This window comes from Eurytemora carolleeae, unplaced genomic scaffold (genome assembly GCF_000591075.1).
Source record: "Eurytemora carolleeae unplaced genomic scaffold, Eaff_2.0 scaffold263, whole genome shotgun sequence".
Classification (NCBI taxonomy): domain Eukaryota; kingdom Metazoa; phylum Arthropoda; class Copepoda; order Calanoida; family Temoridae; genus Eurytemora; species Eurytemora carolleeae.
In genome coordinates, this window is record NW_019396161.1 from 97,455 (window position 1) to 120,882 (window position 23,428).

A 23,428-nucleotide genomic window follows, 5' to 3' on the forward strand; every position below is an offset into this window, starting at 1 on the left:
GAAGAATGGTATATTTAGGATAATATAGAAGAATGGTATATATAGGATAATATAAGAAGGATGGAATGTGTAGGATAATATAAGAAGAATGGTATATGTAGGAAAATATAAGAAAAATGGCATATGCAGAATAATATAAGAAGAATGATATATGTAGAATAATATAAGAAGAATGGTATATGCAGAATAATATAAGAAGAATGGTATATGTAGGATAATATAAGAAGAATGGTATATGTAGGATAATATAAGAAGAATGGTATAAGTAGGATAATATAAGAAGAATGGTATATGTAGAATAATATAAGAAGAAAAGTATGTGTAGGATAATATAAGAAGAATGGAATGTGTAGGATAATATAAGAAGAATGGTATATGAAGGATTATATGAGAAGAATGGTATATGTAGGATAATGTAAGAAGAATGGTATATGTAGGATAATATAAGAATAATGGTATATGTAGGATAATATAAGAAGAATGATATATGTAGGATAATGTAAGGAGAATGGCATGTGTATAGAATAATATGAGAAAGATGAGAATACTGTTGTCCAGAGATGTTAACGCTGTGTTGATCTGAGCGCAACTAAGATGTTTATTAGCCTGCCAACCCCAAATAATAGTGTTAGGTATCAAACATTACGATAAACAGCTTGCAATAGTCAGTTAGATAGATATAAAGATAGATAGATAGATAGATAGATAGATAGATAGATAGATAAATAGATAGATAGATAGATAGATAGATAGATAGATAGATAGATAGAGATAAGAAGAAGAAGGGTGGATAGATAGATAGATAGAGATAAGAAGAAGAAGGGTGGATAGATGGATAGAGATAAGAAGAAGAAGGGTGGATAGATGGATAGATAGATAGATAGATAGATAGAGATAAGAAGAAGAAGGGTGGATAGATGGATAGTTAATATGGCAGGTTTATCTCATAATCTTCCCAAGATATTAGATACGCTCATCATGTTTTGTATTCACTGCATCATTCATTATACTATCACGTCAAACTCATTCATTATATCATCACACCAAACTCATACATTATACCTTCACGCCAAACTTATTCACAATACCTTCAATTCAAACTCATTCATTATACCTTCACGTCAAACTCATTCATTATACCATCATGCAAAACTCATTCATTATACCTTTACGTCAAACTGATTCATTACACTATCACGCCAAACTCATTCACTATACCTTCACGCCAAACTCATTCATTATACCCTTACGTCAAACTCATTCATTATACTATCACACCAAACTCAGTCATTATACCATCACACCAAACTCATTCATTATACCATGACACCAAACTCATTCATTATACCATGACACCAAACTCATTCATTATACTATCGCACCAAACTCAGTCATTATACCATGACACCAAACTCATTCATTATATCATGACACCAAACTCATTCATTATACCATGACACCAAACCCATTATACTATCACGCCAAATTTATTCACCATCCTGTTTTCTGTGGAGTTACAAAACATGGATAAGAGTTAAAGTTTAGACCGTCGGCCGGCAGATTAGGGTTAAATTATTAACCGTTGGCCGACAGATTAGAGTTAAAGTTTAGACCGTCGGCCGGCAGATTAGGGTTAAAGTAAAAACTATTGGCCGCAGATAAGGTATAAAGTATAAACCGATGGCCGCCAGATTAATATTTTTGGCCGGCAGATTATGGTTTAAGTATAAACCATTGGCCGGCAGAATAGAGTTAAAGTATAAACCATTGGACGGCAGATTAGGGTTAAAGTATAAACCGTTGGCCGGCAGATTAGTTTTAAAGTATAAACCATTGGCCGGCAGATTAGGATTAAATTTAAGCAAACAGTTGGATTATTTGTCTGCAAGGTGTGCCTAGGGAGGGGGGGTAGGGGGATTATACAATTTTAATGTTTGAATGATAAACAAGATTTAAGTTCCTTGTTTAATGTCCAGTTAGATTATTCAAGCATTCAACATTTAAAGGGAGTGCGTATAAGTTTTACAAATTATTCTAGAAAAAAGAAAAAGAGGGGATGAAAAGTTTATATAAAAATTAACTGCACTTTAAAAAAATTGAATTCAGTTTATTACAGTATTTTACTTTTAGAAAGATGAGGTACGCTTTCCCTTTTTCCACAAATAAACAACCAAATTTGTATCAACAAAATCTAAATCAATTAAAACGTTCATACAACTCCATTCCTTCCCTTGATGAATTTAGATGATACTGTCTCATGCTTTATGGATAACACTGCACGTTTAAACCTTAGTTCTTCACCTGTGTAAATCATAAACATACATTTTACCGATAATTATCATAAACATATATTATACAGATAATTATCATAAACATATATTTTACAGATAATTATCATAAACATATATTTTACAGATAATAATCACTGAGACAACAGAAAGCTGAGTTATTTCAAAAGGGAGTGTTTTAAAATGGAGCTAATCAAGATGACAGCCCGAGTCATTACTTCTTTATCTTTATCTGTGTTTACGGGTCTCTGACTGACACTCTACACTTTTGTTATTCTTGAACAATGCTCCTTAACTATTGGATATACGATTTGTCTAGTGCTCTTTTTTATCTCCTCCTTGGAAAAAATACTCTTTTATCATTGGAAAACTGTTTTACGGTTTCTGACGCTCCAAATTTATTTCCTCTTAGAACACATACTTTTTTATCATTTTATCTGTGCTTTATCTGACGCTCTTTATTGTTTTCCTCCTTGTCAAAAATACTGCTTTACCATTATAGCTGTGGTTGACATAGATTACTAAGGGCAGATCGTGGTGCAAGGTTAAACGTTAGAAAATTACAGATGTAATTTTACAGAGATAAATACAAGGATAGAAACAAATAAAGGGATACATGGATACAAGGATAGAAACAAATACAGGGAAACATGGATACAAGGATAGAAACAAATACAGGGATACATGGATACAAGGATATAAACAAATACATGGATACAAGGATACAAGGATATAAACAAATACAGGGATACATGATTACAAGGATATAGACAAATACAGGGATACATGGATACAAGGATAGAAACAATTTACTCCGATTTTTTTAGTTTAAATGGGTAACGTTGAAAAGATAATAATGGATGAAATTTTTAGTCCGGGCAGCATATTTAGTTCTGCAACATATTTAGTTTTGCAACACGTAAAAAAAAGCAAATACGAAAAATCTACGTGTGGTTGGTGAAAATGAATTCTAAAGTTAAGACTCACTGGACTTTAAAACGTTAGTTACCGTAACAAGCCATGAACCTTCCGTGTGGTGATATAAGTTGCCACAAAAAGTTTGGGACTGATACACGTGGATTTAGCGGTTCTGTCAATATTCTAGAAAGAAACTTTCGATCACAATTTGACCCATTAAACATAATTTAATAGGCTTTTTTCTTAAATAATTTATTGCCGACAAATACGTTTGGAATAAAAGTGTATAGCAAACAAATCTCTAAGTTTAAAGATTGTTTGATTTTAGACCAAATGAATTGAGTTTTTGCCACAAACTCTGATTTTCTAATTCCTATAACTTTGCTACCCGTTTTCCTAGACCTTTGATATTTCAAACTATTAATTCTGTTAGATCAAATAGTCTAAGTTTGAAATATCAAAGGTTTACACCATCAGGTTGCAAAGATATAGGGGTTAGAAAATTCGAGTTTGTGGCAAAAACTTAATTATTTGCGCGTATGATTTCAAATATAAGAAATTCTGGTTAGTCCGGGGTGGATATTGGATAGGCTCCGCGCGCGCCGTATTGACGTATATTGGATGCAAACAAATAGACAGATAGACAAATAAGGTAAATAAATAGAAATACTACTCAAAGATTTACGGTCAAAATACAGCTCGTTCTACAGTTTATAGCAATTTACAATACTTACGAAAATGATATTAATAAACAACGAATTGTTTGTATAATGTTCGCGAATCTAGAATCTAAAATCTAATAATAAACCAACAAAAACGAAAACAAAACAATAGATTAAAATGAAAAATCTAAGATATTTTTAATCAAAATCAGATAAAGTTAGTTGCTCTTTGTTAAAAGAAAATAATTTCCAATTAATGCAAAATTAAGATTAATTAAGGTCTATAAAAACAAATCCTGGAAATTAGCTAAAAATTGATGATTTACAAGAATTTATTTCGGCTGCTCGGATCAATTGTCATACATCAAAGTTAATCGAACCATAGATAAAAGAATGACGCAAACAAAATAACATTTTAAACCTCTTTTTTGCGAAGCAAATGCGCAAAATTCTTTATTCCTTTAGAAAAAGCTGGTTTTTCATTGAATCCCGCTAATTTCTCATAATTGTTATCTTGTGAATCCCGCTAATCTTATAAGTTTTTTAGCGAATCCAGCTATCTCATAAGTTATCTAGTGAATCCAGCTAATCTCATAAGTTATCTTGTGAATCCCGCTAGGTTTTCAATAGTTTCTTTTCTCGATAAACATTACAGTCAAAATGTTATCCCATTCTTGGCATTATTAATAAACTTGTCCAGCCCTCATTTTTCTCTTAAAAACACTTTTAATAAATTTTTTAATACTTTTTTATTTGATATTTTAGAATCTGTTCTCTCTCGATTAAATTTTATGAATTTAAAATTTATTGTATTTAATGAATTTGAGCCGCGTCTTATATCCTACAAAACCGGTTTCAATTGAGTGCCGGCTTAAATCTTAAACGTAGAAAGCAATTTTAAGTGGAACCAACCATACTTGAACCGCGTCTCAAATTCAAGCCGCGACTCAAATTCTTAAAATTCTGCCTCAGGACTTATTAACAAGTACACAATTTACAGATTAAGTTTCCAACTTCAGGCACTGATTACTCGCTCTAAGTTCGAGCAAAAAAGTAAAAGACATTAGATAATTAATTTAATTTAGATAAGAGATTTGAAAAGTGGGAAACGAGAGTTTTATAGTTTATTAGTTTTAAAGATCCTTAGTTTTAGAAAAGGTTTAGAAAAATGAGTCCCCTGATTGGTTGGGTACAACAAAATGCCTAGATTTCCCTCAGTTCTATAGGCTGAGTCCCCCCCCCCCCCCCAGAAAACTAAAACCTTGGTTCCCCCTGGAGAAATTAAGCTCTCAACGGTTGCTAATTATATAAAAATATCTAATGAGAAAATCTTTAATCAATTTTAACCGATATAGAGTTTGGGTTTCCCCACGTACAATCAAGAATGATGATTGTGAACAGATTTTTAAACAAAAGTTATAAAAAGCGACGCAAACAGTTGTCGGTTGCTGAAGGTTGTTCTTTGTAAAAGAGGATTGTAAAGATGAAAGTGCTGCGTAGAAGAGGTGTTTACCAATCAATTAATCAAGGGAGGGAGGTAAACATGAAGCAAAGAAGTAGACGTGATTGATTGATACTCTGTATTTGTTTAATATTTAGCTAAACATGCTAGAAACAGATTTTATATTACAGGATCAAAAAATACATGTAAAAATTAACCCAACAGTGTAACATTGCTTGTTCAAGGAACCCTCAAACTTATTTAGATTTAATTGTACAGCCAATTTGAAAATCTTAATAATAAAGCTCTTCTTCGCTCATATGATATATATTTTTGTTTGCAAATATATTTATATGTCAGCTATAGCTCAAGCTGGTCAAACGGTTGGACCGAATGGGCAGATCTTTTTTGAGTGAACGCCGGGTACTTCAGCTGGTTGTAAATAAGACAGTTATGACCAGTATAAATGATTTAGAGCTTTAAAAAGACTCTAAACATGATTCACAATTGCACACTTAAAAACTTTAAAGTGTCAATTAGATATATTTAATTTTATTTCTGTAACCCAATTGTTTTCAATTGTGGTAATCAGAATTGATCACTATTGATCACTATTGATCGGATTAATGTGTTAAGGGTACCGTTGTGAATCGAGCATGGAATTCCTTTTCTTTTCTCTTTTAATAAAGGAACACTTAAAACTACAATGACAATCAATTTTAATGTCGTCGTGATAAGGTCCTTGCAATATTAATGCTTTTATACTAACATATAATTTTTTATCGTTTACTTTAAACAAAAACTTCTGTAAATTTCTGAATGAGAAAAAAAACATAATGTTCTCTTAAAGGGAACGTTCGCTAAAAATTAAAGGGGGTGTAGGCTTACGACGAAAAATAAGCGCTTTTAAGCGATACTAATCTTACTTCTATCTGTTGAGTCTATTTGGAGAAATTTGTTAAAAACTACTCATGCGGAAGAACGTAGCGTCCATACAAATTCAAAAAGTTGCAACATTCAACTCGGATCGTAAAAAAACAAACAATTTGATACCAAACAAATATTTCACATATTACAACCAATAATCATCGATAACTTTTCGACGCATTCATATACAGTTAATATTTCTTAATTCTTATTTTTTATTTTTTATGTTCTGATAGTTACTTCTGAAAACATTTATTCCTGTTTCGTAGATTTTTGATAATGAAGACGACATTTTCATATTTTCCAGGAATGTTCGAAAATCCAGCGCCAGCGAAATATCATTTTTAAAAAACGAAATAAAAAATGTTCTGAAATATTAACTTTTTACGAGTGCGTCGAAAAATATTCGATGACTTTTGTTTTTGATATCTGAATGATTTGTTTGGAATTAAATTGATTATTTTACGATCCGAGTTGAATTTTGCAGCTTTCCGAATTTGTATGGACGCAACGTTCTTAGGTATTAGTCGTTTTTAACAATTTTCTCCTTATAGACGCAACAGATAGAAGTAAGATTAGTAGCGATCAAAAGCGCTTATTTTCCTTCATAAGCTATACCCCCTTTAATTTTCACGAACACTCCCTTTAAAGGGACAATGAACGTAATTTCTAATAATTCCTTCTGCCATAAACAATATTTTTTGAATTTTTAAGTACAGTTAGATACTTAAGTACAATGTATATTGTATATTGTAACGTATATCGTCTTTTTTTTAATTATACATTGTATATTGTGTGTATCTTGCAATTTGTTTATTATATTTTTTATTGTAGTGTAATTGTATATTTTTTATTGTATATTGCAAAATATGGTTTTGTACTTTATCCAAAATTCTAAATCTTAATTTCCGAGTTTTCTAATAAATTTTCCACATTTTTCGTCAAATTTACAGACTATAAAAATTTCCATTAATCTTTTCAATGCTTGAAGTGAAACTTTTCGAATTTTATCTTTATAGCTCTCCCGTTATGATGCTAAAATATTTAGTAAAATATATATCTATATATCTATACATATATTGATAGTAATCTAGCTCTGTTTGTTTGTTTGTCCGTCCGAATATATAACTCATACGCCCATGACCGATTTGCATCAAATTTTGATCGGTGACTCAGTAGAAGGTTCCAAATTACGTTGGACGACTTTTACAGGAAAAACTTAGTTTCCCGGAAAAGCTGGGTTCACAAGCTATTGTATGTTTGGTTGGGGTGTTTTTGTGTGTATCAAAGAAATGTAAAAATGGCTGACCCAAGGAAGGTTTATGGCATGTCGAAAAAGAATAATTTTGTGTGGGAAAAATGTAGATTTTTCAAAATCCTTTAAAAAAAAACTGGTAAAGTCGCAAAATTTAAATTTTAACTAAAAATGTGTGCGGGACCTCAAGCAATAAAGAACTTTAAAGACGACCTATAGCAGTATATTTTTAAAAATCCGTTAACAATGAATAATAGGAAATAATCGAAAAACCTCTAGTCGTCTTTGAAATCTCATTCTTTGCTGGTAACCCTACATACTCATAGTTGCTACAGTTGATACATTACGCTACAGGTCAAGCTTTCTTTTAAACTCATCTGATCAGACATTTGCAGTGCAGTTTTGGGCAGTTACAATACAATACATTACAATACAATACAATACAATACAATACAATACAATACAATACAATACAATACAATACAATACAATACAATACAATACAATACAATACAATACAATACAATACAATAACAATACAATACAATACAGTACATACAATACAATACAATACAATACAATACAATACAATACAATACAATACAATACAATACAATACAATACAATACAATACAATACAATTGTTTTATTAAGAAAAACAAAATGAATAAATCTGCTTATCTTGGAGAATCAAGTATTCAGGTAGATGATAGAGACTTTTCGTCGTTTAAATTTAATTTTAATTTAATTACAATTTAATAAATTTACATTTCGTCGATTCGCATTTGGATTTTTATTTTTGGTCATGTCACATTTGATCAATTTTGATAAACTTTTTCACGATTTACTATTTGTCGTTTAAAAGAACTGAGTTTTTGACACAATCTATGATTTTATCATTTTTACAGCTTTGCAACCCAATGTTGATATTTCAAACTAAAAGTTCTTTTAAATCAAATAATCTAAGTTTGAAATATCAAAGGTTTCCAATATCAGGTTGTATAAATATAGGGATTAGATAATTTGAGTTTGTTGCAAAAACTCAGTTCCTTTGGTCAATCTATGTATTTAAAAAAAAGTTACAGTAAAAGTACAGCAAAATTACAGTAAAAGTACAGCAAAATTACAGTAAAAGTACAGCAAAATTACAGTAAAAACTCAGCAAAGTTACAGTAAAAGCTCTGTTAAAGTAGAGTAAGTGTGCAGTTACAGTAAAAGTACAGCAAAATTACAGTAAAAGTACAGCAAAATTACAGTAAAAGTACAGCAAAATTACAGTAAAAACTCAGCAAAATTACAGTAAAAACTCAGCAAAGTTACAGTAAAAGCTCTGTTAAAGTAGAGTAAGTGTGCAGTAAAAGTACAGTTCAAGTGTTTGTACATACAAAAGTGCAATAAAAGTACAGAAAAGTACAATAAAATTACAGTAAATGTGCGGTTAAAGTTCGGTGAAAGTACAGTGAACGTACAGTACATAAATAGACCAAATGTCTCCCTTTATTATCTTAACTTTTCAAAGTTTATTTTTGAAATGATAAAAAGTGCAACGTTTAATCTGCATCTATTTACTGTATGCAAATGTAAAAAGTTTTTTTATTTCTAACAAATGAACTGAGAGAAGAGTCTTCATCTCTAGATATTCAACTCCAGATTTTCAACTCTAGATATTCATCTCTAGATATTCAACTCTAGATATTCAACTCTAGATATTCATCTCTAGATATTCTCTAGATATTCAACTCTAGATATTCATCTCTAGATATTCAACTCTGCATTTTTAGAACAGATTTAATCAACATGAAATAATAATAGTTTTGGAACGAGAAAATAAATTATTTGATTTCTTTGATTCTATCAGATACAATTCACAGTTTCGACATAGTCGTGGTCAATCATAATTCATAAATATTGAAAGTGAATTTCAGTGTTCTATGTTTTCTGGATTTTCCTTATTTTAAAGTGATATCCGATTTAAAGTTTGATCAATGTCGCCCTCACCTTAATTGGATATGCATCTCTTATATATTGCAACTGAGCTATATCTCTAATATGTTCTCTGGTATTTTTGCAGTTAAATAGCAGACCTTCAAGTTACAAATTCTAATTAGTGGAATTAACAAAAACTAAATTTTTTTGTTTTTATTGGTTACTTCGAAAATTTTTATCATTTGCATTTCTGATAGATCTAATAATGATAAAAAATAAACCATCTCACTTAATGTATTTAAATGGATAAGGTAATTTCGACTTTAAGTGCAATTTTAAAAAGTACTGAATTTTGTCAATTATCCGTGGTCTCTTCTGCAAATGAAGTTCATTCTGTTACTATTTAATGATAAATATCTAGATGTTGCATACCTGGATCAGAGATATTTGTGATCCTGACTTCATCTGTAAAACAATCCTTGATCAAGTAACATATTTACATTTTATTCAACTGTACACTGTACAGTAATCCCTGATCAAGTAACATATTTACATTTTATTCAACTGTGCAGCAATCCTTTATAAAGTAACATATTTACATTTTTTTAACTGTAAAATAATCCTTGAGCAAGTAATATATTTTATTTAACTGTACAACAGTCCTTGAGCAAGTAACATATTTCCAATTTTTTCAACTTTACATCAATTAAAGAGCAAGAAACATATTTACAAATCTGAAGAACCCGGCGTGGCCCAGGCGTTACCCAACAAAAAAGTTGAATTTTTTAGCCAATGGTTTCCTCAAATAAATTTAGCCAGTTTGCAGTCCAGCCGTTTGGCAAATATTCCCGTTTGGCCAACTTTAGCGAACATATATGGGAGGTGGCACCACTATAACATTTCCACTCCTCAAAATAATGTTCATAAGGCACTATTTTATAGATATAATCTATTAGAAAGGTTTGAAATTGTTAGTTATTGAACCAGTAATGTGCCATTTAAAATTAAAAAATTTAATTCTTTAAAAAAACTGAATAATTAGATATGAACCATTGAAATAAAAGAGATTTTTAGATAATTTTGGACCAACTAGTTAAAGAAGGGATGGAAATTGATACAACTGGTGAGAGATTTTTTTAAACCATGTAAAATTGTATTTTGACGTTATTCCACATAAATCTTTAATCATTCTTAAAAAGTTTTAACTTTGTTTTTGCTTAGACAGAGGGTGCCTTGTCACATCAAAGAAAATAAAAATTGCCTCTTCATGAAATTTTAAAAATAAGATTTTAGATGAAATTAGAAATTTTGTTTCTTCTCTCAGGAATACCGTGGATGAATCAGCTTGAAGATATCAGAAAAAATTACGAAAAAAAGGTAAACTTCTTAAAAGCATTAAATTAAAGATATGGTGAATAATGTTAACAATCGCAAAATATAAATCTGTTTGTCTAATCTATTTTTGTAGTCCCAAGAAGAATGGGTAAATTAAAATGAAAATTTCATTGACGATGATCAGAAAAACTATTATTGATAACAGGAATGATCATTGGGTTGATAATGATCATTGGCTTGATATTGATCATTGGGTTGATATTGATCATTGGGTTGATATTGATCATTGGTTTGATAATGATATTTTCAATAAATGTGGAACTAACATCTACTTTTTTTACGTTACAGAGGTTTGGTCCATAACCATCACCGAATTTTAAATGATAATGATCATTGGTTTGATAATGATCATTGGGTTGATAATGATCATTGGGTTAATAATGATCGTTGGGTTAATAATGATCATTGGGTTAATAATGTATATGACCATATTAATCATGGTGGCCGACGGCAATAATATAATCAAAGTCCAGATAATGAATTTATTGACGATAAGGATGGATTTGTTCGCTCCGAACATGAAGATGGGTCGATATTTGATGCTTGTTTTAAGGACAAGAAGCCCCACGGGGTGATCAGGTAAGGTTTAGGTAAAAAATATTTGTGCAAAATCTCAATTAAAATAAAATTTTCAATTACAAATTTGTATGTAGACTAAATTGAAACAAAACAAAACAAATAAAATAAATTATATGTCGGTTACACACACGGGCAGCTGTAGTACATTTGAATTTCCGAGCCGGGTCGACCTTTCCGGTCCTAGTTTGTACTATACCTACTACCTAGTTCTATGGACAGGACTAGCCGGTGCAACAAGGTTGACGCTGTCAGACTTTATGCTTTATATAGGTTGAATTTACGTTTACTAAAGGTGCAGAGGTGCGTGCACAGGAAACTAAAGTAAAGTGTACTTAAATGAAGTGTTCGCGAAAAATGAAAGGGGGTATAGGCTCAATGCGATAAAAGAGCGCTTTTGATCGCTACTAATCTTACTTCTATCTGTTGCGTCTATAAGATCAATTTGTATGGCCGCTAAGTTATTCGGTATGAGACGTCTTTAACAATTTTCTCCTTATAGACGCAACAGATAGAAGTAAGAATAGTAGCGATCAAAAGCGCTTTTTTATCAAAATAAGCCAATACCCCCTTTCATTTTTCGCGAATACTCCCTTTAAGATTGAAATTATAAATGTTTTCAATCATATTTCTCTTGTTGAAAACCTGAGAAGGATAAAAATGTAGCAGACCTTCAAATATGTAACTTTCTCCTACTTCAGTGTAAAATCAAAACTAGAGAAGCTACGAGGTCTAAAAAAATTACCAATAATGTTGCAGATATTTGATATACTCCCTCTGTCTAAGTCAGTCATTGAGTTTAAATCAAAATTAGGTATTCATTTTTCAGGCAACGACTTTTTTAAATAGACCAACCGTTTTAGTAAAAAAAAAACAGTTTAGGGAACTGTTTAAACGTTTTACGGAGGTAACTCCAATGTTACGGTAAAAAAAAACTGTTTTTAAATCTTAAGCCTGTTTTTTGTAAACAAAATTTGTATTTGAATTTAACGAAAGGATTGTCAAATTCTATTTAAATCGTACTTTTCCCTTTATCCGTGTGGGGGTGTGTATAGTGTAGCATACCGTAGCTTCCTGATTACAGTGTACTGTACTGTGTACTGTGTACAGTGTAGCAGACTGTAGCTTCCTGATTACAGTGTACTGTACTGTGTACTGTGTATAGTGTAGCATACTGTAGCTTCCTGATTACAGTGTACTGTACTGTGTACTGTGTATAGTGTAGCATACTGTAGCTTCCTGATTACAGTGTACTGTACTGTGTACTGTGTATAGGTACTGTGTACTGTGTATAGTGTAGCAGACTGTAGCTTCCTGATTACAGTGTATTGTACTTTGTACTGTGTATAGTGTAGCATACTGTAGCTTCCTGATTACAGTGTACTGTACTGTGAACTGTGTACAGTGTCGCAGACTGTAGTTTCCTGATTACAGTGTACTGTACTGTGTACTGTGTAGCCGACTATAGCTTCCTGATTACAGTGTACTGCACTGTGTACTGTGTACAGTGTCGCAGACTGTAGTTTTCTGATTACAGTGTACTTTACTGGGTACTGTGTACAGTGTAGCTTCCTGATTATATTCATTATTGTAAGTTCAGAACTTCTAGTAGATACTTCAATTACAACTATTTTTGAATTTAATTTTTTAATTAGCTAAATTCAAAGAAGAGAAAATTAAAATAAGAAAAATGTTTATCTAAAATACTTTTAAGTATTTTAAGTACACCAACAGATCGAATGTCTATAGATTAGATGTCTTTCATCTAATCTAATTTGACATGAACCCGCTGTAAATCATAGATTTCACTAATCTAAGCGGAGGTTTATGCTCCAAAGCCACTCTCCTGTATACGCCTCAATAAGATATTATCATGAGGAATTGTAAAAAAGGTTTTCATCCGTTTCGGCGTTTTTTTCGGCGCAAACAGAGTATAGACCTAAAGTAATGAAAGCTAAAATTACTGCAAGAGCGCAGTTTATGAAAGCTCTAACAATGCAGAGCAATGTTAAGAGCTCAATGTATTTTATGAGAATGTTAGAATGGGAAAGATACAATGTTTTAAATCTAATTTCCAGGTTGAAAGGGAGTATTATAAAAATAACAGGAGTATTGACTTACGTCGAAAAATATTCGATGGTGATCGCTACTAATCTTACTTCTATCTGTTGCGTCTATGAGGAGAAAATTGTTAAAAACGACTAATACCGAAGAACGGTGCGTCCATGCAAATTCAGAAAGTTGCAATATTCTACTCGGATCGCAAAAGAATTAATTTAATTCTAAACAAATCATTAAGATATTACAACCTATAATCATCTGCTCTTGATGTTTCTGTGTGGTTAGACATTGCATGGAGCGTCGCCTAGCGAACAAAGATCGTCGCTTTAAGTGCATTGTAAATAAAACAAATGAAATATAATTTGAAATATCAAACTATAAACGAATGCGCGAAAAAAAACGATGATTATAGGTTGTCATATCTAAATGATTTGTTTACGAATGTGTCGAATATTGCAACTTTCTGATTTTGTTTGGACGCTATGAGTCCTTTTTTTAACAATTTTCTCTTTAAAGTCGCAACCGATAGATGTAAAACTAGTAGCAATCACCATCGAATATTTTCGAAGTAAGCCAAAACCCCTTTTATTTTGTTATTTAAATGCTAATTTTTGTCTTTAGGAAAATGAATGGGCTTGGGGACCTAGAATTCTACGGTTGCATTGCATATGGAAAATTATTGGTAAGATTTAAGCCCTTTAATATTACACTGTTCATGTCTGTCTCGTTTGCTTTTACACTTCGCTTCCTAACATTTCCTAGCCGCTGCGCTCTGTAAAGAAAATGACTTCATCCGGCCTAACCCAAAGCAGCATCTAATAATAAACAATAAACAAAAAATGGTGTTCGGATATGGTTACTGATAGCTATATATCCAGGGTGTATACTGGTTACTGATAGCTATATATCCAGGGTGTATACTTGTTACTGATAGCTATATATCCAGGGTGTATACTGGTTACTGATCTATATATCCGGGGTGTATACTGTTCACTCATCTATATATCCAGGGTGTATACTGGTCACTGATCTATATATCCAGGGTGTATACTGTTCACTGATCTATATATCCGGGGTGCATACTGGTTACTGATCTATATATCCAGAATGTATACTGGTTACTGATCTATATATCCATATGGTGTATACTGGTCACTGATCTATATATCCAGGGTGTATACTGGTTACTGATCTATATATCCAGAATGTATACTGGTTACTGATCTATATATCCACTGTTCACTCATCTATATATCCAGGGTGTATACTGGTTACTGATAGCTATATATCCAGGGTGTATACTGGTTACTGATAGCTATATATCCAGGGTGTATACTGGTTACTGATCTATATATCCAGGGTGTATACTGGTTACTGATCTATATATCCAGGGTGTATACTGGTCACTGATCTATATATCCAGGGTGTATACTGGTTACTGATAGCTATATATTCAGGGTGTATACTGGTTACTGATAGCTATATATCCAGGGTGTATACTGGTTACTGATCTATATATCCAGGGTGTATACTGGTTACTGATCTATATATCCAGGGTGTATTCATACTGGAAAAGTGTAAAGTAGTATAATCAATATATCCAGGGTGTCTACTGGAAAAGTGTACCAGGAGTATAATCTATATATCCAGGGTGTCTGCTGGAAAAGTGTACAAGGAGTATGATCTATATATCCAGGGTGTCTACTGGAAAAGTGTACCAGGATTATGATCTACATATCCAGGGTGTCTGCTGGACAAGTGTAGCGGAAGTATGATCTATATATCCAGGGTGTCTACTTGAAAAGTGTAGTGGGATTATGATCTATATATGCAGGGTGTCTGCTGGAAAAGTGTAGTGGGATTATGATCTATATATCCAGGGTGTCTGCTGGAAAAGTGTAGTGGGATTATGATCTATATATCCAGGGTGTCTGCTGGAAAAGTGTCCCAGGAGTATGATCTATATATCCAGGGTGTCTGCTGGAAAAGTGTACCAGGAGGAGGGTTTATGATCTCTAGTAATGTAGTATTCTCAGGACCAGGAACTATCTATCTATATCCAGATTGTAGGTACAGTTAGAACCAAAAAACTCAACTACCCTCTTTACCGGTCGAGCCCTTTAATTCGTAAACAGTTTCTTAAAATATAGATTGGACAATTTAAAGTGTCAAAAAAAAATCCCTTATCTTACATCTTTCCGGAAGTGATGGATCAAATCTTAATTAAATTATTTTTAAAATATCTTAAAATTAAGAATAAATTTACTTTACAATTTGTATAAATTCAAATATAGTTTTTAAATTTATATTTTTATTTGCAATTTTCAAACCTTGATGAGAAACTGCAGGAACATTGAAGGTTATTTGAAATTATTTTGAAATGTTTTTACTCTTTACATATTCTCCTTTAGACGTTAAAAGACATTTTCGGCAAATCAAATGTTAGATAACTTTTTGAGATAGAAAAATAATTTACTCGCAATTAAATTTTATGTCTTCAACATTCATGACACTTTTCCTATTCTCTGATAAGCGTTAATGCACACTGCACAGCCATGCATTATGTTTGTTTAAGATTAGGGTTTTCTGGAACCTTTAAGGATTGTCTCCTGGTTTCTGGTCTTCTCATTGAAGTAACAGGAATTTAAGAATACTTGAATAACATTTTTGAAATCTGAATTTTTAATTTATTCTTAATATAACCTTAATTATACATTAATAAATCAGTATCCAATTTGGCAAAAATTAAAATAAAAACTAGAAAAAAATTAATGTACAAAAAGATTCAGTTTTCTTAAGGTTTTGAATCTGATGAGCGGCTTCAGGTAGCAGTAATATTTACAAACCATCAGAATGTTTTGAAACAAATAAATTATCCATTTCCAGGGTTCTATTATCAGGCCTGTTACTTCAACAATATCCAATCAGGAACCCATTGCACAAATTCTCACCTTATTCAAACATCAACGCTAAAACTAATTTCAATTGCTTTTTTTCTGGGGAAGGGGGGGGCTTAAAAATATATTGCAAAGAAACTAAGATAAAAATTGATTACCCACTTCTCTCCATGTCTGTTGACACCTGAAAAAAATCAATGTGAGGAAATATATAAAGGAATACAAAATGGATATATCGTCTTCTGAGCTCTTTTCATCTTTTCCTCTTCTTGCAGAACCGTATGAATCTATCTTCGTAGAGGTCAGATTTTAAATCAAAACATGATTTAAAAAAAAAACATTTTATAAAAACTGTTTTAGGTCGGAGAAAGTAGAATCCCGGGTGCGGGCCAGGGACTGTTTGCCAAGGTTAGAAAACTGAAGATAAGATCGAAACTTATGTTTTGCTGATTCCTTGACAATTCATAAATGTACGTATCTTTTGTGATCACACGTACGGATTGAGTCAACTTTTTAATGATGATCCGAGTATATAACCAATTCGAGGGTCTCTCCCTGCAGAAAATATTGATAACAAAATTGTCTCTCAACCAATGGGAGAATGCGAAATATGAGTCAGTTGTTTTCCGTTTATGAAGTATTTAGTCGATATAAAAGAGCAGATATTCAGTAGATGAGCACAAATATAAACAAAAGTTCCGAACTGAAATATCGAACAATTTTCTGGTGAAAATTATTCAGACATTAACAAAAAAATATTTACTCATATCTTTAAGCTCAATCTCAAATTAAGTGTCAATAATATTCCCCCATTTCTTCTTCTTATTTATGTTTGATCATGATTAAATTAATTTTATCTTCTGTTAAGGTTGATATAGCTTTCGGAACTGTTATTGGTTTTTATAATGGACACAAGGTGAAGAATATATTTACTTATTATTATTTTTATTAATGAAAAAAAAAGAAAAAAGATTAATCCCAAAATTCATAAAAAATATTTGTAAGATAAGAAATACATCAATCTGTGAAATATGAAATATGATCTCTGAAATATGAAAATCATTTATCTGTGAAATAACAAATAAATTTATTTTACTAAGATTATATTTATATTTTTTTAAATTTCATTCTATGGTAAAAATATTTGTTCGTAAGTTTATAATTAATCTAATATATTTTTTAAAATGTTTTTATTATTTATTTTTTAAAATTTTTATAACATAAAATGGTACGAAGGCATGCCTCGTAATCTAATCTAAATAAAATATATTTTATTAATAAATGTAGGTGGCAGCAGAACATGATTTCGATACAACATCGCCTTATAGAATTTCACTGGACAAAGACATAGATTTAGGTAAAAAGAAACATTTTTCAAAACTGGATTTTTTTCTAATACAGGAACTGAGCTATGCAACAAACTCTGATTTTCTAATCCCGTTATCTAAACATTGTAGAACTTTTATATTTCAAATTATGAATTCTGTTAGATTAGATAACCCAAGTTTGAAATATCAAAGGTTTATACCATCAGGTTGCAATTATAAAGGGATAGAAAGTTTGAGATTGTGGCAAAGACTCAATTTCTTTTTATCCTTTTTGTTTCAGATATTCCAGAGCATTTGACCAACTTGGATAGATATCAGGCGACTTTAGGCCATAAGGTTATTTTTTAGCCAGTTTTGAAGGTTTTTCATAAGTACATCGTATTTTTATGTTAGAAGGGCAAAAAAACATTTTTAAGAATATATGTACTGGCGTTAGGGTTAAAGAGACAGTCCAAATGCAGTGTCACCCATAAAACTAGAGAATAGGAAGACGACATATAAACAATCGTATGTGTATTTGATGTTGTTTTAAAGCCAATAGTTTTACCAGAAGCTTGAAAATCAGCCAAGTGAAATAAGTGTTTATGTTTCATGTTCATTAGACTATTTGAAATCATTGATATCTTGAGTCTTACAGTCGTCTTCCTATTTCACAGTCATGGCTCTCACTGTACAATACATGGAATTTAATGACGACATGAAATTTGTCGCAGATCTTGATCGTTAAAAAATCAGAGATTAAAAATCCCGGGTTCAAGAATTTATCTGTGTCTTATGCAGCCCTTCGGATTAAATTAATTAATTAATTGATAAATATTCGGTGATAGTTGATCATAAAACCAACTAATTAGTTAAAAATACAAATCTTTAAATTTTAAACAAAAGTTCATTGACCTCTATCTAAAATAAATTTGTCTTTATTTTATAAGTTTATTTTTAATTTTACATTTGTTTGTTTGAAGGCCAATAGTTCATCTTCTTTAATAAGTTTTTATGTGTTGAAGGTCTGTCACAGTTTTGATCCTAACTCTAATACAGATTTGTTTCTGCATCCAAGGTTTGGATTGATCAGGTAGATTTATTATTTAATCATTTATTTACATTCAAATACTACGCCCCAATACAGATCAAAATATTGTTCAGAGTTCACGGCAAACCAACGTAAATTTCACGTAAGATTTAAATATATGTTTTCAATTATAACTCCTATTGTTAGCTCCTCCTATCTGTTTCAGCGAGAAAGTGAGAAATAAATTAGGAGATCTTTTGTATTTATTTGAAATAATTTTAATAAACCGAAGTATGAGTTAAAGTGTGTACTGAAGGATTGCATGTATTGAGTTTAACTATGCAATTAATATGTATTTACGTAATAAAGTATTTCATTAATTAGTTTTAAAAAAATCTAGATGTATAGTGACTATAAAGAATATAGAGGCGGGAAGCGAAGTTACAATAAATTACAGGTAAGATACAGATAGATCAAATAAAAAATTATAATAAAAATAAGTAAAAAATTGTAAAAATAAAAGAGAAAAAGTATATATGTAGTAAATACCCTACTCCCAAAACTGCTCTCGAACTCGTATCTATCCAGGTATAATTTAGTTCCATTTAGCTATCAATGTATAAACCCTGTTACAATCTTGTAACCCAACAATACCAAACAATTGGTACGATCTCGTCAACTATTGATGACAAAAATGACACTAGCAATTAATCAATCAAAGCCAAACTATGTGCACGATCTCATGAGGCTATCGATGTCAACCGGACACTAGCTCATACTTTATCAATGCCAAACAAATGGGCGCGATCATAATAATACTGATAAAAATAGTAAATATAGCATACTCCTTACAGGGTGTATGTCAGGTGTACTAGTTGTACACTACTAAACCTGTAGATATGTCAGGTGTACTATAGCTGTACACTACTAAACCTGTAGATTTGTCAGGTTAACTAGTTGTACACTACTAAACCTGTAGATATGTCAGGTGTACTAGTTGTAGACTACTAAACCTGTAGATATGTCAGGTGTACTATAGTTGTACACTACTAAACCTGAAGATATGTCAGGTGTACTAGTTGTACACTACTAAACCTGTAGATATGTCAGGTGTACTAAAGCTGTACACTACTAATCCTTTAGATATGTCAGGTGTACTATAGTTTTACACTACTAAACCTGTAGATATGTCAGGTGCACTATTGTTGTATACTATCCAGTAGATATGTCTGGTGTACTAGTTGTACACTACTAAACCTGTAGATATGTTAGGTGTACTATAGTTGTACATTACTAAAACTGTAGATATGTCAAGATGTACTATTTGTGCACTACTAAACCTGTAGATATGTCAGGTGTACTATAGCTGTACACTACTAAACCTGTAGATATGTCAGGTGTACTAGTTGTACACTACTAAACCTGTAGATATGTCAGGTGTACTAGTTGTACACTACTAAACCTGTAGATATGTCAGGTGTGCTATAATTGTACACACTAAACATGTAGATATGTCAGGTGTACTATAGTTGTACACTACTAAACCTGTAGATATGTCAGGTGTACTAGCTAGTTGTACACTACTAAACCTGTAGATATGTCAGGTGTACTATAAATGTACAATACTAAACCTGTAGATATGTCATGTGTACTATGGTTGTACACTACTAAACCTGTAGATATGTCAGGTGTACTATAGTTGTACACTACTAAACCTATAGATATATACGTATACATATGCGCAGTAGTAGTACAATCTAATGCCTGAAGATCTATCTAGTGTACTATTAGTTCAATTTAACACCAGTACATCTGTATGGTGTACTAGAAGTGCAATCCATTACCTGTAGATATATATATTGTATACTTGTAGTACAATCTAATACCAGTAGATCTATCTAGTGTACTTGTAGTACAATCCAATACCAGTAGATCTATCTCGTGTACTATTTACTATTGTGGTAACCTACGTATGTGGGTTTTAATTGTGCGTGCTTTCTTTAATAAAACCATTATCATGATTTAGAGAATTGATGATTTGATTTGAAATTTTAACAACTCTGCCTGATTAATTCAATAATGGTTTAATTCAAGCTCTGAGGTTGTCAAAACGACAAAATCCAAATTAATTAGGTCTTACTTTTAAATATGACTTTTCATATATAAATGATTAGACATTAGACATTTTCTTTCTTAAATTGTATTTTCTCCATGACGTGTTTGTTCAGTGATTTCATGAAAGTTTTCTCTAGCGCCAAATTAAAAAAAAGTTTACTTTGTCATTCATCTTTACTTCATGTAAGCCGTAGATTTTTCCAACTACAGTTTTCAAACGTTTTATGGTCCATGGTAATTGCAGTTAATGCTTAATCCGGGCCTAAAAAGAAAAAATGCCAGACTCCTGGGCTTCTTCAGATCCAAATATTGAGGTTGAATGTGAGTTTGCTGCAGCTTCCCTTGAGTCAGTCAAATTGTTTGACTCAGAGTTTAACCAACTCAAAAAAAACTTGTTAGGATGGAGATTGTGCATAAAGCGTAAATGTTATAATCTCATATAATTAAAAAATATATTGATTTCACGCATATATTGTAGTTTTCACTGAAATTCAGGCGAATCAATAATAATATTTGTAGAGAAACATCTTGTATAGTTTATATATTTGTAGAGAAACGCCTTGCATAGTTTATATATTTGTAGAGAAACACCTTGTATAGTTTATATATTTGTAGAGAAACACCTTATATAGTTTATATATTTGTAGAGAAACACCTTGTATAGTTTATATATTTGTAGAGAAACACCTTTATATAGTTTATATATTTGTAGAGAAACACCTTGTATAGTTTATATATTTGTAGAGAAACGCCTTGTATAGTTTATATATTTGTAGAGAAACACCTTGTATAGTTTATATATTTGTAGAGAAACACCTTGTATAGTTTATATATTTGTAGAGAAACACCTTGTATAGTTTATAAATTTCTATATTTAGTTATGATATGACAACTGCGCCTGATTGGTATAGAATAGCTTGGGCGAAGCATCAGAAGGTAAAGACTTAATGTGTTTAAAGGGACTGTCTTTGTAATTTCAAGTGACATTCAATTTTAAAAAAAACTTGAAAAGTGTTTAATATTCGCCATTTGATTTCTAAAGCAGAAATGCGGAAGTTTTTTCATTTAGAGAAAATGCTCAATTTTGAACAGCTAGATAATATTGGATATCTCAGACAACTTTTTTCTTGTTACCATTATCATTCGGACATGCCACTCATTAAATAAAGGGTTAATCGAAATTACGTCTGCAGTTCCTTTACGACCCTTATTATTTTATTTATGTAACAAATAAAACTTGAATAATTAAAAAATATAATGTAATTTTTTGATAAAGACCAATTTAAAAATGAATTTAGAATCCCTATGACGCGAAATTTAAATTGATTTTTACCACCCAGACACCAAATTCTGTAAGAACAAAAATGAAGAAAAAAATCCAAATATTTTTAAAACTTTATTCCAGAATGTTCGAGGTTTACCCGACTGGAGGATGGCAATGTTAAAATCTGGAATTAATATTTTTGAAAAATAAATGATTAATTATTCCATAATTATTATAATTAAGGCTATATGAGACGGAATTAACCGTTTTTTCTTTTTTTTTTTCACGGTAAATCAAGGGCCTTGGTATGAAGTCAATGAACCTTAACGAAAACCTGTTTCACCTGTTAAGTTAAGATTTTTCATATTTGCTCCTGTTCTTGTTTGGCTAGATACTACTAGAATTTCAAACATTTAATTTTTTAGCTTATGGCACCCACAGGTAGCCCAAAAAATTCAGTTGATTTAGTTTAGCCGTTTGGCCAGCTATAGCTAACAAATAATATATATATGAGCGAAGAGCTTTATTAAATAGAATACTAGGTGAAGTGCCCAGCGTTACCCTTGTTGCCCCAGTACCGGCTAGAATCAGGCAAGGATAGAACCACGAAATATAAAATTAAGAATTAAAGGGAGTGACCGGCTATGTAAGGTAGTTGAAGTGAGAACGCAGTGTTGTGGAAAGCTTCTTTAGGATTCATGTGAGACATATTTCACTTTTTAAAGATCTGTAAATCCTGAGTTTGAGCGCAAATTCGACGTTCAAAACTCCTGATTTGGGGGGTGGATACACTTTCAGAATTAGTTTTTTTTTAATTTTTAATTTTTGGATTCTTTATCTTGTCAAATAAACTCAGACGACCTCTATGCGATCCAACTCTATGAGGTTCTATTCCCGGTTTCAAGTAGAGAGCTCTATCAGCAGATTTATTTACATCACGATGTTTGATTGTTTACTTTTTTGCTCCTAACCAATAGAATTTTAAAACTCCTTTCCTAAATCCAACTTAATCCTCAAGTAGAGGTGTGATTAATCTTTATAAAATACTCGCCTCGAACTCTAATTTTTTTTATCTCTATATCTGAGCAACCGGATTGTATAATCCTAATTTCATGTTTTTATGCTTAAAATTTTCAATCTGACAGTGTTAAAAGTTTGAATGGTCTACGCCATCAGGTTGCGAAGATATAAGGATTAGAAAATTTAAGTTTTAAAGCAGACTCGGGCCCCTCAATGCACTTTTAGTTCTGGAACACTGATCAAATAAGTTAAAGCTTAAAAGTAAGTAACCATTACTTCTCAAGCCAGTTTAAGTATTTTTTTGTATTTACCCTGAATAAAACTATTCATATATTTTTCTCGAGAA

The 23,428-nt window shown here is 31.4% G+C and overlaps 1 protein-coding gene across 3 annotated transcripts; it reads left to right on the forward strand.

Annotated features, from left to right (window-relative positions):
* The first annotated feature begins 8,103 nt into the window (after window positions 1-8,103).
* On the forward strand, window positions 8,104-22,288 carry LOC111696847 (histone-lysine N-methyltransferase SETD7). Of its 3 annotated transcripts, XM_023466592.1 has the most exons (19): window positions 8,118-8,193; window positions 9,839-9,904; window positions 10,492-10,540; window positions 10,742-10,794; window positions 11,309-11,391; window positions 14,071-14,131; window positions 15,422-15,519; window positions 16,025-16,089; window positions 16,249-16,274; window positions 16,336-16,377; window positions 16,564-16,647; window positions 16,707-16,754; window positions 17,215-17,262; window positions 17,634-17,703; window positions 17,955-18,010; window positions 18,679-18,746; window positions 19,084-19,140; window positions 21,677-21,734; window positions 22,204-22,288. In XM_023466592.1, the coding sequence occupies exons 1-19, from the start codon at window positions 8,155-8,157 to the stop codon at window positions 22,270-22,272; spliced, it is 1,140 nt and encodes a 379-aa protein (XP_023322360.1). In that variant the 5' UTR covers window positions 8,118-8,154; the 3' UTR covers window positions 22,273-22,288. The 3 variants fall into 3 exon arrangements, with proteins under 3 accessions (XP_023322362.1, XP_023322360.1, XP_023322361.1); XM_023466594.1 differs by lacking the exon at window positions 9,839-9,904 and having other exon boundaries at window positions 8,104-8,193; XM_023466593.1 differs by lacking the exon at window positions 16,336-16,377.
* The last annotated feature ends 1,140 nt before the right edge of the window (window positions 22,289-23,428 follow it).

Bases quoted from the DNA above. Each gene is read 5' to 3' on its own strand.
- LOC111696847 (XM_023466592.1), top strand. From the start codon at position 8,155: ATGAATAAATCTGCTTATCTTGGAGAATCAAGTATTCAG. The intron at 10,541-10,741 runs GTGAGAGATTTT...TTCTTCTCTCAG, and splicing joins GATGGAAATTGATACAACTG to GAATACCGTGGATGAATCAG. The intron at 10,795-11,308 runs GTAAACTTCTTA...ATTGACGATAAG, and splicing joins GAAAAAATTACGAAAAAAAG to GATGGATTTGTTCGCTCCGA.